The following is a 13,877-nucleotide window of genomic DNA, read 5'->3' as shown; positions in this document are numbered from 1 at the left end:
CTAGCGCCTGTAATCCTAGCGCCTGTAATCCTAGCGCCTGTAATCCTAGCGCCTGTAATCCTAGCGCCTGTAATCCTAGCGCCTGTAATCCTAGCTATTAGGGAGGCTGAAATCAGGATTGTGAGTCAAAGCCAGCAAAAAAAGTCTGTGTGACTCATTCCAATAACTACTTAGAAAAAGCCACAAGTGGTCCTGTGGCTTAAGTGGTAGAGCACTAGCCTTGAGCACAGAGAGGCTCAGGTACAGTGCCCAGGCCCTGAGTTCAAATACTAGAACCAGCAAAAAAAAAAAAGAACTAGCACCTTACCACTTGAGCCACATCATTTCTGGCTCTTTTGACAATTGGAGAATTTCATGGATTTTCCTGCCCTCATTGGCCTCAAACTGCAGTCCTTAGATCTCAGCCTCCTGAGTAGCTAGGATTATAGGCATGAGTATCTGGTGCCCATCTTGGAACCATTTTTTAAAAGAAGGGACTCTCCCCCTCCCCCGCCCCCTTAGTTGTGGAGCTTGAACTCTGGGCCTAGGCATTGTCCCTGAGCTCTTCAGCTCACGGCTAGTGCTCTACCACTTTCAGCCACAGCACCACTTCCAGTTTTCTGGTAGTTAATTGGAGATGAGTCTCAGACTTTCCTGCCCAGGCTGGCTTTGAACCACGATCCTCATATCTCAGCTTCCTGAGTAGCTAGGATTACAGGTGTAAGCCACCTGAGCAGACTTCTTCCTTCCTTCCTTCCTCCCTTCCTCCCTCCCTCCCTCCTTTCCTCCCTTCCTCCCTTCCTATCTTTCTGTCTTTTTTTCCTGTCTTTCTTTCTTTCTGTCATGGGGCTTGAACTCTTGGCCTGTACACTGTCCCTGAGTTCTTCAGCTCAAGGCTAGTGCTCTACCACACCACAGTGCTGCCACTTCCAGTTTTCTGGTGGTTAATTGGAAATAATAGTCTTATGGACTTTTCCTGCCCAGGATGGCTTTGAACTGTGATCCTCAGATCTCAGCCTCCTGAGTAGCTAGGATTAAAGGCATGAGCCACTGGCACCAACTAGGACTTTTTTTTTGGGGGGGGGGTCCAGTCGTGGGGCCTGAACTCTGGGCCTGGGCGCTGTCCCTCAGCTCTTCAGCTCAAGGCTAGCGCTCTACCACTTGAGCTACAGCGCCACTTATGGCTTTTTTCTTTTTGCTTATGTGGTGCCGAGGAATCGAACCTAGGGCCTCAGGCATGCAAGGCAAGCACTCTACCGCTGAGCCACCTTCCCAACCCCAGGATTGTGATCATTTAGTTAGGCTTCTTGCCATAGCTGAGTGCAAGACATTTGTCACCACAGTCATCTCTGGTAAGATGGAGACTCATGGAATCTTTTCTCCCTGGGGCTAGCCTGAAATCATTATCGTCCTGATCTTAGCCTCTCAGGGAGCTAGCTAGAATGATGGGCATGTACCACCATGGCTAACTATTTAGAAGTGATTGCTCAACTTTTTCTGTGCAGTCTGCTCTAGTATGGTGATTCTCCCTAGTCAGCCTTCAAAATTGCTAGGATAACAAACATGGTCCACAGGTGTCTGGTTCACAATGGCTGTCTCACAAACCTGTTGGCAGTTGTCATTTTCTCACTAAGTTAGCTTCGCCATAAGGCTGCATAAGTGTCCTCATGCTGTGTCATCCAACTTTCTCCAGAGCAAATAGGGACAGTACATGAAGCTGTATGGATTAGGACCAATTCACCTTCATATTCCATCATTCCCACAATATTTTAGATAATAGGATCGTTCATTTTTCATAGTTTTTATTAACTTTGGAGGCTCTTCTTTTTGTAAATGGGATCTCCTTGTGTCCTTTTGCCAGCTGTCATTTTTGGAATAGCCATATATGGTTGTGTGGTGTGTGTGTGTGTGTGTGTGTGTGTGTGTGTGTGTGTATGTAAAATATATATGGTATCTATCTTCCCTTCTGGAATTTCAATTCCATGTGTGTCCAACCTGACAGTTGTACCTGGTTTGGGATTTTTTTTGGTGGTGGTTTTGTTTTTTTGTCGTGGGCCTTGAACTTGGGGCCTGCATGCTGTCCATGAGCTCTTTTGCTCAAGACTAGTGCTTCTAGATCACTTTGAGCCACAGCGCCATTTCCAGTTTTTGAGTGGTTTATTGGCGATAAGTCTCATGGATTTTCCTGCCTGAGCTGGCTTCAAACCACAATCTTCAGACCTCAGCCAACTAAGTAGCTAGGAGTATAGCCTTGAGCCACTAGTGTCCCATGGGTTCAGTTTTTAATTGATACTTTTATCAGATGTCCATCATACCCTTTGTGGGACCCGTTAACTTATCCATGCTGGCTATAACATAACCCACTTCCTTTCCCAGAATCAGATCCACTGTGATTATCTCATGCCACCAAACCACAGCCAACACAACAGTGGCAGAAGTGACCCAGATAGCTGATGGGTCAGATCTTCAACTCTTGATCCTATCAGTAAGCCTGGCAGTAAGGATTTGAAGCCAGCCCTGCAAATGTGTGTGCATCTGCCAACCAACCTGGTAACTACATCCATAGTGACCAGTGAGGTTGCCTAGGATATACCCATAAGGCTTTGCAGGACAGACACCCTGCCTTCCCTCACAGTGTACTGGGTTTCACTCTGATCATCCTGGGCTGATGGTCCTCTGGATCTGAGGCATTGATTAGAGCCATATGGAAGGGGCGGAGCATCATCGGGTGGTAGTGCAGTTTGTGTGCCACCAGATCCTTCATCAGGTTTCCTGCGGGCTGCTGTATAATACCAGAACAGGGCCTTGTAGTCCAGAAAGCTGTTATGTATGTGAATGAATGGGGCTTCTGTGATGAATTAAGGCCTGTCTTGTGTTTATTCCCAGAAACTGTCTTTGTGTCTTGCCTATGGAGTATTGTGCGCGCACATGTGTGCACACTGGTGCTGGGACTTGAACTCAGGTCTGGGCACTCTCTCTGAGCTTTCTTTTGCTTAGGGCTAGCACTCTGTTACTTGAACTACTGCTTTACTTTTGGCCTTTTCTTTTTCTGTCTTCTTTTTAAGTTTATTGGAGATAAAGTCTCATGGACTTTCCTACCAGGGCTTACTTCAAACAGTGATCCTCAGATTTTAGATAGGATTACAGGTGCCAGCCACCAGTGCCTTGGCTTCTTTTGTTTTAAAAAGTGGTGGAGGTAGTCCTGAATGGCTCTGCTGAATGTCTGTCTTGGCTATAGGGGCAACTTTCTAAAAACAACAAAAAACCCAACAACTTTCTAGAAGAACAAAAACGTCACAGAATTAAGTTTAGACATAAAGAGCTTTGTTTTCCTTAAAAGTAGTAGCCCCAACCACAGCCTGGTGATCAAGAAGAGAATAACTTGGGATGCTTTCAGGAACTAATGCCAGCCTCTGTGGTTGGCTCATGACACTACTATACAGGCTCCTCTCAGCAGCTGACTTCTCGAAGACCTACAGGCTTTACCTTCCTCCATCATGAACGTGAATACTTTTGAGAGGCCTCTTTATCCTGACCACATTTCAAGAACCTGCCTTTGAGGGGCTGGGAAGGTGGCTCAGCGGTAGAGCGCTTGCCTTGCATGCCTGAGGCCCTGGGTTCGATTCCTCAGCACCACATAAGCAAAAAGAAAAAAGCCAAAGTGGTGCTGTGGCCCAAGTGGTAGAGTGCTAGCCTTGAGCTGAAGAACTGAGGGACAGCGCCCAGGCCCAGAGTTCAGGCCCCATGACCGGACCCAAAAACAAAAAAAAACCTGCCTTTGAAACAGTAGGGATTTCGGGCTGGGAAGGTGGCTCAGTGGTAGAGTGCTTGCCTTGCATGCATGAGGCCCTGGGTTCGATACCTCAGCACCACATAAACAGAAAAAGCCGGAATTGGCGCTGTGGCTCAAGCGGTAGAGCGCTCGCCTTGAGCTGAGGAGCTGAGGGACAGCGCCTAGGCCCAGAGTTCAGGTTCACGACCGGCAAAAAAAAAAGAAACAGTCGGGATTTCTTGGGCACCAAGATGGGAGTTAAGCATTTATAGAGCTCTGTTAAATGGTGTGGAAGTACTATTACTGTTAAGTTTTTGTTGTATGCTTTGGCATCTTTTTTTTTTAAGGTAAATTGCTGAGATGTTGGGGGCTGGAGAGATTTGTCATTTAAATTCACATTTGCCAGCATACTCACTCCTTTATAGGGATGGGTGATGGTCTCATTTCCTATTCACAGATGTTCATTGAATCATTAAAACTGGATTTAGTTAAAGGGCTTGTAGTCAGAGATGCCATCTCTTAAAAGTATTTTCAAATTCTGCTTGTGGCTTTGGCTAGCTGTGCTCTAAATCCTCCTCTTAACATTAAGAACCACAGCGCCACTTTCGGTTTTCTAGTGATTTATTGGAGATTAGAGTCTCACAGTCTTTCCTGCCCAGGCTGGCTTTGAACTGTGATCCTCAGATCTCAGCCTCCTTAGTAGCCAGGAATACAGGCATGAGCCACTAGCACCTGGCTCCTCTTAACATTACTGACAGCAGCAAGAATCAAGAAGCATACACATTCTGGATCACTCCTAACATTTCCTCTACCCTTGATGCCCGGATCATTGTTATCTGCCTTTTAACACAATAGCAGGCAGTCTCGCTATCATGCCTTGATTTTAAAAACCTCAATTTTGTACTCCTTTTTCTGGATTCCATGTTCTTTGTAGCCTTATTCCACATATTTCATTTTGTTTTTCACCCACAGAACCCCATTTCTTTAAAGGAAGTTCTATTAATAAGAGAACTACACTAAAATCAACAAATAAGAGGTTTGTGATAAGAAATACAAAAGGCAGGCAGTTGCCATGATTGTTCAGCAAAATTATCAGGGTTGCAGAATCAAACCTATGTTTCTGCTCTACCATCCACCATCCAGAATATTCCTTCTTAGATCCATTCCTTTCCTTTCTCTACCTACTACCTTCGCTCTTTCTTGACCAGTACTCCAATTTGGTACCTGATGCTTTTGCTATCATTAGGAGAAGAAAATGGGGTTTCTTAAATGCCCTCATACAAATACAGCTTTCATCTGGTCAACATATAAGGAAGGCTGCTCTTTTTGATGTCAATATTAAAACAGGAAAATGGCAATTGTTGCTAAAGTAGGAAAGTGGATACTGATAGATCACTATTCTTTCATTATTTTTGTTGCAAAATAGTTATTAATGACACAGTTTTTATTTGTAGTTTAACATTAACATTTAAAAAATTCCCTAGTAGACTTACTTGATTCTACCTAGTTTTTCCTTTCTAAAGAATATTAGTGGTTGAGGTCAGAGGTGGTATAAAATACAAGTATTTGGACTTCATGACAATTCAGTTGTGCTCAACAACCCACTGGATTTCTATTCCATGTGATAGGAGATTTGAATGAAAGCATTCTTGCACCCATCACACACAGGCCCTCACCCAAACAGTCTGGGACAAATGCAATTTAAATCTTCCTTGATGATAATTACATTTACGTGCACTCCCCTCATGTACATCTCTTAAAGCCACAATAATGAGCCTTAATATTTGTAATAGGCTATGTTCAAGGCACTTTTCTAAGAGATTTTACACATAAGATCATATCAAAAATTTTACAGAAAAAATTGATAGGTCCCCCTTACAATTAAACCAAAGAAAAGTTACCGATGATGTCACAAAGGAAATCAACTAGCAGAGAAAAGGTAATATAAAAAAAGACATTTACTATGGCTAAAGGCCTTTCTGTATGTAACTACATTAATAATTCTTTTCCTCTGCATCTGATAATTGTTTAGTAGGGCTCCAGTAATGAAAGGTTTCCCATAATGAAAGGTTTTCTTGTATGGATTACATGAACAATTCCATTCTCAATTTTCTGATGCTAAGCTTTATAAAACAAATACAGATCACATTCATATTTGAAATTCTTTACTGATATGTTTTATCACAAAGGACCAAATAATTCATATAAAAACTTGTGAACCATGACTGAAGTCTATTCCACATTCCTTACAGTCAAAAGATTTCTCATGGACATGAATTCTCTTATGTTGAGTTAATTGTGAACCCCGGGTAAAGGCCTTACCACATTCCTTACATTGATATGGTTTCTCACCAGTATGAACTCGCTGATGTCGAGACAGATGTGAGCTCTGCGTAAAGGCCTTGCTACATTCTTTACATTCATATGGCTTCTCACCAGTATGGATTCGTTGATGCAGGGTAAGTTGAGAGCCATGACTAAAGGCCTTCCCACATTCTTTGCATTCATAGGGCTTTTCTCCAGTGTGAATTCGATGATGCTGAGTAAGCTGTGAACCACGAATAAAAGCCTTCCCACATTCCTTACACTGATAGGGTTTCTCACCAGTATGAATTCTCTGATGTTGGATAAGCAGTAAGCCACGAGCAAAGGCCTTGCCACACTCATTACACACATAGGGTTTTTCACCAGTATGAAGTCTCTGATGTTGAGAAAGATGGGAACTCTGAGTAAAGGCCATTCTGCATTCTTTACATTCATAAGGTTTTTCACCAGTATGGATTCGCTGATGTTGAGTAAGTTGTGAGCCACGAATAAAAGACTTCCCACATTCCTTACATTCATAGGGTTTCTCACCAGTGTGAATCCGCTCATGTTGGGTAAGTTCAGAACCACGACTAAAGTTTTTCCCACACTCTTTACATTCATAAGGTTTCTCACCTGTGTGAGTCCTCTGATGGCGAGTAAGAAGTGAGCCCCGGTTAAAGGCCTTTCCACATTCCTTACACTGATAAGGTTTCTCACCAGTATGAATTCTTTGATGTTGAGTAAGCTGTGAGCCATGGCTAAAGGTCTTTCCACATTCCTTACATTCATAGGGCTTTTCATTGGTATGGATTCGCTGATGTTGAGTAAGTTGTGAGCCACGGATAAAGGCCTTCCCACATTCTTCACACTTGTATGGTTTTTCACCGGTATGAATCCGTTGATGTTGCATAAGGAGGGAGCCCCTAATAAATGCTTTTCCACATTCCTTACATTCATATGGCTTTTCCCCATTATGAATTTTCTGATGTTGGGAAAGCTGAGAACCACAAATAAAAGCCTTCCCACACTCCTTGCATTCATAGGGTTTCTCACCGGTATGAATTCTTCTGTGCAAAATAAGTTGTGAAAGCTGCGTGAACACCTTTTGGCATTCCTTACATTCATAGAGCTTCTCACCAGTATGAAGTCTCTGGTGCAGAGTAAGTTGTGAGTTCTGAGTAAAGGCTTTACCGCATTCTTTGCATTCATAAGGCTTCTCACCAGTATGGACTTTCTGATGTCGTGTGAGCTGTGAGCTACGAATAAAAGCTTTTCCACATTCTTCACATTTATATGGTTTTTCACCGGTATGAATTCTGTGATGTAAAATAAGTTGTGAGCTTTGAGTAAAGGCCTTTCCACACTCCTTGCATGCATAGGGTTTTTCACCAGTGTGAAGCCTCTGATGAAGACTGAGCTGAGAATCGCGACTGAAGGCTTTCCCACACTGCTTGCACTCATAGGGTTTCTCACCAGTGTGAATACTCTGATGTTGTGTTAGGTGAGAGGCTCGTCTGAAGGCTTTCCCACATTCCACACATTTATAGGGCTTCTCCGTAGAAGGACATCTTGGATGTTGAGATAAGTATGCATGCTGGTTGCAAATGGACATTTTATCATATGTGATCATCTCTTGTCTGGGATATTCCTTGTGGTTTCCTTGAGTCTTCTCCACCTTGCCTTTCACTTTTAAATGATCTCTAGAATGGGTCTCCTCAATGTCACAGGTTTCAAGTCTGCCACTCATTTCCCACTGACATACTTTTATTTCAGCAGTTTGCTTCTTTGAAGATAAGTCCGTAATTACACACCTTAAAGACAGGTCTGAAAGACAAGACAATAGGAAACCATGCAAGTGAAATAGAACTGCTACAACAAAAAAGGCAAATAACTAGGAAAATAACACACATAAAAATTACAAGGCTGGGTGTCAGTGGCTCACGTATGTAATCCTCAAGAGATTGAGATCTGAGGATCACGGTTCAAAGCCAGCCCATGCAGAAACAGTCCATGAGACTCTTACCGCCAATAAACCACCAGAAAACCAGATGTGGTGCTGTGGCTCAAGTGGTAGAACACTAGCCTTGAGCTGAAGAGCTGAGGAACAGGGCCCAGAGTTCAAGCCTCACGAACGAAAAAAAAAAAAAATAAAAACCCACAAAATTGAATTTGATGGTGAAATATTGCAACCTAAAATCTTTTAAAAAGAAGCTGGGAAATTGACTCAGTGGTGATCTAGTGGTGCTTTGCATTATTATTTTTTTTTTTTTTGGTCGGTCGTGAGGTTTGAACTCTGGACTTGGGCTCTGTCCCTGTGCTCTTCAGCTCAAGGTGAGCACTCTACCGCTTGAGCCACAGAGCCACTTCTGGTTTTCTGAGTGGTTTATTGGAGGTAGGAGTCTCACGGAGTTTCCTGCCCGGGGTGGCTTTGAACCGAGATCCTCAGATCTCAGCCTCCTGAGTAGCTAGGATTACAGGCGTGAGCTACCGGTGCCCAGCTATTTATTTATTTTTTAAGAAACCTGGGAATAGGCTGGGAAGGTGGCTCAGTGGTAGAGCGGTTGCCTTGCAAGCCTGAGGCCCTGGGTTCGATTCCCAGCACCACATAAGCAAAAAGAAAAAAGCCGGAAGTGGCGCTGTGGCTCAAGTGGTAGAGCGCTAGCCTTGAGCTGAAGAGCTGAGGGACAGCGCCCAGGCCCAGAGTTCAGGCCCCACGACCGGACCCAAAAAAAAAAAAAAAAGAAACCTGAGAATAATAGCAGAGAAAACCATTCAAAAATTAAATCCTGGCTGGGAATGTGGCTTTGTTGGTAGAGTGCTTGCCTAACATGCATGAAGCCCTGAGTTCGATTCCTCAGTAGCACATACACAGAAAAAGCCAGAAGTGGCACTGTAGCTCAAGTAGTAGTGCTAGCCTTGAGTGAAAGGAGCTCAGGGACAGTGCCCAGGTCCTGAGTTCAAGCCCCAGGACTAGCAAAAAAAAAAATTAGATCCTGAGAACAAGGGAAAGATACTCTTACCTAGTGATACCAAGTTACCATAGTTCTCCAACATCACATCTCTATGCAGATCCCTTTGGGCAGAGTCCAGACATTCCCACTCTTCCTGAGAGAAGTCAGTGGCTATATCCTGGAGTATCATGGACCTCTGAAACAATAAATTTAATATAACCTGTAGAAATCAAGGACAGGGGCTGGGAAGGTGGTTCAGTGGTAGAGTGCTTGCCTTGCATGCTTGAGGCCCTAGGTTCGATTCTTCAGCACCACACAAGCAGAAAAAGCTGGAAGTGGTGCTGGGGCTCAAGTGGTAGAGCACTAGCCTTGAGCTGAAGAGCTGAGGGACAGTGCCCAGGCCCAGAGTTCAGGTCCCACAACCAGCAACAGCAAGAAAAGAAAAGAAAAATAAAGGACAGAGGTTTTCAATGGAGGGGGAGGTGAAAGGGAGCAATGGAAGCAGGAAAGCAAACAGACTAAAGTTTCTAACATGGGAGGATCCCAGTTTGAAGCCAGCCCAAGCACACAGGTAAGGTGTGAGGCCCTAAGTTCAAGCCACAGTCTTGACGCGCACAATGTATACACACATACACAATGCCAGGCACTGTTGGCTCATACGTGTAATCCTAGCTACTCAGGAGGCTTACACTAAAGGATCACAGTTTATAGCCATCCTGGGCAGGAAAGTCTATAAGATTCTTTTTATTTATTTTTTTGCCAATCCTGGGGCTTGAACCCAGGGCCTGGGCACTGCCCCTGAACGTCTTTTGCTCAAGGCTAGCACTCTACCACTTGAGCCACAGCACAACTTCCAGCTATTTTTTTGTTTATGTGGTACTGAGGAATTGAACCCAAGGCTTCATTCATGCTAGGCAAGTACTCTGCCAGTGAACCACATTCTCATCCCTCAGAGACTCTTATCTCCAATTAGCCACAAGAAAACCAGAAAAGCAGGGTGCTGGTGGCTCATGCCTGTAGTCTTAGCTACTCAGGAGGCTGATATCTGAGGATTGCGGTTCAAAGCCGGCCCAGGAAGGAAAGTCTGTGAGACTCATGTCCAATAAACCACCAGAAAACCAGAAGTGGTGCTGTGGCTCAACTGATAGAGCACTAGCCTTGAGCTGAAGAGCCAAGGGACAGCACCCAGGCCCAGAGTTCAAGCCCCACAACCGACCAAAAAAAAAAAGCAAAAAATCTAAGGAACAGTTAGCTCCCAGGCCCTGTGGGTGTGCATGCATGCACATGCACACACACACAGAGTGCTTTTTTTTTTGTCAGTTGTGGGGCTTGAACTCTGGGCCTGAGCGCTGTCCCTCAGCTCTCCAGCTCAAGGCAAGTGCTCTACCAATTGAGCTACAGTGCCACTTCTGGTTTTCTGGTAGTTTATTGGAGATAATAGTCTTACAGACTTTCGTGCCTGGGCTGGCTTTGAATGGCGATCCTCAGATCTCAGCTTCTTGCATAGCTAGGATTACAGGCATGAGTCACCAGCACCCCGCCAGAGTGCAAATTTTCTTGGCTCAGATAGTACCAAATATTGGCTTTGTTCCTACATCATCTAAGGTACGAAATTTCAAAAAGAAAGCAAAATATACACATATATAAAAAGTTATGATGAAACTCATTAAAATGTACCATGCAGGGGAGGAACCAAGAAAAAAAAAGATGCCTGTTTTTTCTTCCCCAATCCTAGGGCTTGAACTCAGGGCTTGGGCACTGTCCCTGAACTTCTTTTGTTCAAAGCTAGTACTCTACCACTTGAGCCATAGCATCACTTCTGGCCTTTTCTGTTTATATGGTACTGAGGAATTGAACCAAGGGCTTCATACATGCTAAGCAAACACTCTATCACTAAGCCACATTCCTAGCCCAAAGATGCCTATTTTTAAAAGATTCAAAGTCAGTTCAGGAAAGAAAGATGAAAACATCTATTTACCTTGAACTGAACTTTTCTTTCTTCCTCTGTGCTCTACTCTCAGAAAAAGAAAATAGGATGGAATGAGATGCTATGTATTTGGAGGTTTTTATGTTTTGTTTTTGGTCGTGGGGCTTGAACTCTGGGCTTGGGCGCTATCCCTGTACTCTTGAGCTCAAGGCGAGCGCTCTACCACTTGAGCCACAGCGCCACTTCTGGTTTTCTAGTGGTTTATTGGAGATAAGAGTCTCACAGATGTTTCTGCCTGGGCTGTCTTTAAACCGTGATCCTCAGATCTCAGCTTCCTGAGTAGCTAGGATTACGGGGGTGAGCCACTGGCACCCGGCTCCCTGAGCTCTTCAGTGCAAGGCAAGCACTCTACCACTTGAGCCACAGCGCCACTTCCAGTATTCTGGTGGTTAATTAGAGATAAGTCTCAAGGACTTTCCTGTCCAGGCTAGCTTTGAACTGCAATCCTCAGATCTCAGCTTCCTGAGTAGCTAGGATTGGATTACATGCGTGAGCCACTAATGCCTAGGTATGAAACATTCTTTAAATTAGGACACAATGGGGTTGGGAAGGTGGCTCAGTGGTAGAATGCTTACCTTGCATGCATGAGGCCCTGGGTTCGATTCCTTAGCATCACATAAGCAAAAAGAAAAAAGCCGGAAGTGGTGCTGTGGCTCAAGTGGTAGAGCGCTAGCCTCAAGCTGAAGAGCTGAGGGACAGTGTCCAGGCCCAGAGTTCAGGCCCCACAACCGGACCAAAAAATAAATAAATAAATTAGGACACAACCTCTTCCTCTATCCACATGATGTAATCTTCATTTAATACAAGAAAAGTCAAAAGGAGCTGGACACCAGTGGCTCCTGCTTGTAATCCTACTCAGGAGGATGATATCTGAGGATCATGTTCTCACCCAGCCAGGGCAGAAAGGTCCATGAGACTCATCTCCAATTAACTACCAAATAGCCAGAAATGGAAGTGTGTGTCAAGTGAGTAGAGTGCCAGCTTTAAGCAAAAAGAAACTCAAGGGCAGCACCTAGACCCTGAGTTCAAGGCCAAGGACCAGCATGCGCGCACACACACACACACACACAATCAGAAGGTGACTAGAACAATTACAACTTTTCTATTGGAAAGCTGTCTTGGGCTTGAGGTTATTTCTACACTCAAAGCTGCCTACTGGAAACAAAGCCCTGCACTTCTATGCTACAGGTTCTAAAGTATGTGGCTAGCTCATTTAACACTCTCTCAAGTATTCTACTTCTGTAATCCCATCACATTTCTAGGTGGCCTGTTCTGAATGTGCTCCTAAAATTCTGATCCCAAACTGGAGTTTGTGGTTCAAGAGTATGTGGGGGGGGGGGCAGGGAGGGGAGTGGAGGGATTCACAAGACCCTTTCTCAACCAATAGGTGCATATCACCTGTTATCACTGGTGTGGACCCCTAATATGGGAAGATTTCAGACCAAGTTTATTCCAGACAAAAGTCAAGACACTATTTCAAAATAACCAGTGCAGGGCTGGGAAGGTGGCTCAATGGTAAAGTGCTTGCCTCACATGCATGAGACCCTGGGTTTGATTCCTCAGCACCATATAAACAAAATGCTGGAAGTGGCATTGTGGCTCAAGTGGTAGAGCACTGGCCTTGAACTGAAATGCTGAGGGACAGCACCCAGGCCAGAGTTTAATTTCCATCATTGACACACACAAAAACCAAAACAAATAAAACTAACAAAATAACCAGTGCAAGGGCTGGGAATGTGGCTTAGTGATAGTGCTTGCCTAGCATGCATGAAGCCCTGAGTTTAACTCTTCAGTACCACATAAACAGAAAAGCTGGAAGTGGCATTATGGCTCAAGTGGTAGAGTACTAGCCTTGAGCAAAAGAAGCTCAGGGACAGTGCCCAGGCCTTGAGTTCAAGCTGCAGGACTGGCAAGATAAACAACCAGTGCAAAACAAGGGCTGAAGGTGTGGCTCAGCAGGGTATCTAATCTGGCAGTAACAACAAAAAATAACAAATTGCCATCTGAGGATTAAGTCTGTAGCTGGGAATAACTCCTTTTCTTTGCTCTGAGACACAATTTTCTGATTTCTTTCCTTCCTGCCAATTCCCTTAGGGCCATAAGGTGAGAGAGCTCTGGGAAGAAGCAGCAATTCTATAACTACGATTCCAAGATGAAACAGGATAGATACAGGAATGAAGCAGCACAGGCCAGGTGTGAGTGAAGAGGCACCAAGGTCAAATCAGAAGGTGCGTTGCGGGCTGGGAAGGTGGCTCAGTGGTAGAGCGCTTGCCTTGCATGCTTGAGGTCCTGGGTTTGATTCCTCAGCACCACATAAGCAAAAAGAAAAAAGCTGGAAGTGGCGCTGTGGCTTAAGTGGTAGAGCGCTAGTCTTGAGCTGAAGAGCTGAGGGACAGTGCCCAAGCCCAGAGTTCAGGCCCCATGACCGGACCCAAAAAAAAAAAAAAAAAGAAGGTGAGTTGCTAAGTTCTCGTGGAAGAACAAAACATAGGACTCATGATGAATAGGTAGACTAGCCCAGAACGAATTCCAGAAATAGTGATGTGAAGTTTTACTTTACTTCACTATCCCACTAAGGTCCCATAAGATTGTAGAATATATGATACACAAGCGTGGAAAAAAAGGACTAGCAGTGTAACTCAAGTAACTGAACATGTGCCTATCTAACGGGTACTGGACTCTCAATTCAAACCTCAGTGTTGTCACAATAAATCCTAGCTACTTAGGAGGCTGAGATATGAGAGTCGAGGTTCAAAGCCAGCCCAGGCAGGAAAGGCTGTGAGACTTTTTTTTTTTTTTTGTCGGTCATGGGGCTTGAACTCTAGGCCTGGGCACTGTCCCTCAGCTCTTCAGCTCAAGGCGAGCGCTCTACCACTTGAGC

The 13,877-nt window shown here is 44.5% G+C and overlaps 2 protein-coding genes across 2 annotated transcripts in view; one reads left to right on the top strand and one right to left on the bottom strand.

Moving 5' to 3' along the window:
* LOC105993075 (zinc finger protein 790-like) overlaps positions 1-13,877 on the top strand; it is a 65,584-nt gene that overhangs the window by 8,421 nt on the left and 43,286 nt on the right. The gene's annotated exons all lie outside the window — the stretch shown is intronic.
* LOC105993128 (zinc finger protein 208-like) overlaps positions 1-13,877 on the bottom strand; it is an 81,049-nt gene that overhangs the window by 42,225 nt on the left and 24,947 nt on the right. Inside the window, 1 exon segment of the mRNA XM_013026289.1 lies at positions 5,978-7,626. Coding sequence (XP_012881743.1) covers positions 5,978-7,626 — 1,649 coding nt within the window.

This window comes from Dipodomys ordii, unplaced genomic scaffold, assembly GCF_000151885.1.
Source record: "Dipodomys ordii isolate 6190 unplaced genomic scaffold, Dord_2.0 Scaffold92, whole genome shotgun sequence".
Taxonomy (NCBI): Eukaryota; Metazoa; Chordata; class Mammalia; order Rodentia; family Heteromyidae; genus Dipodomys; species Dipodomys ordii.
This window is presented reverse-complemented; position numbering and strand designations above follow the sequence as displayed.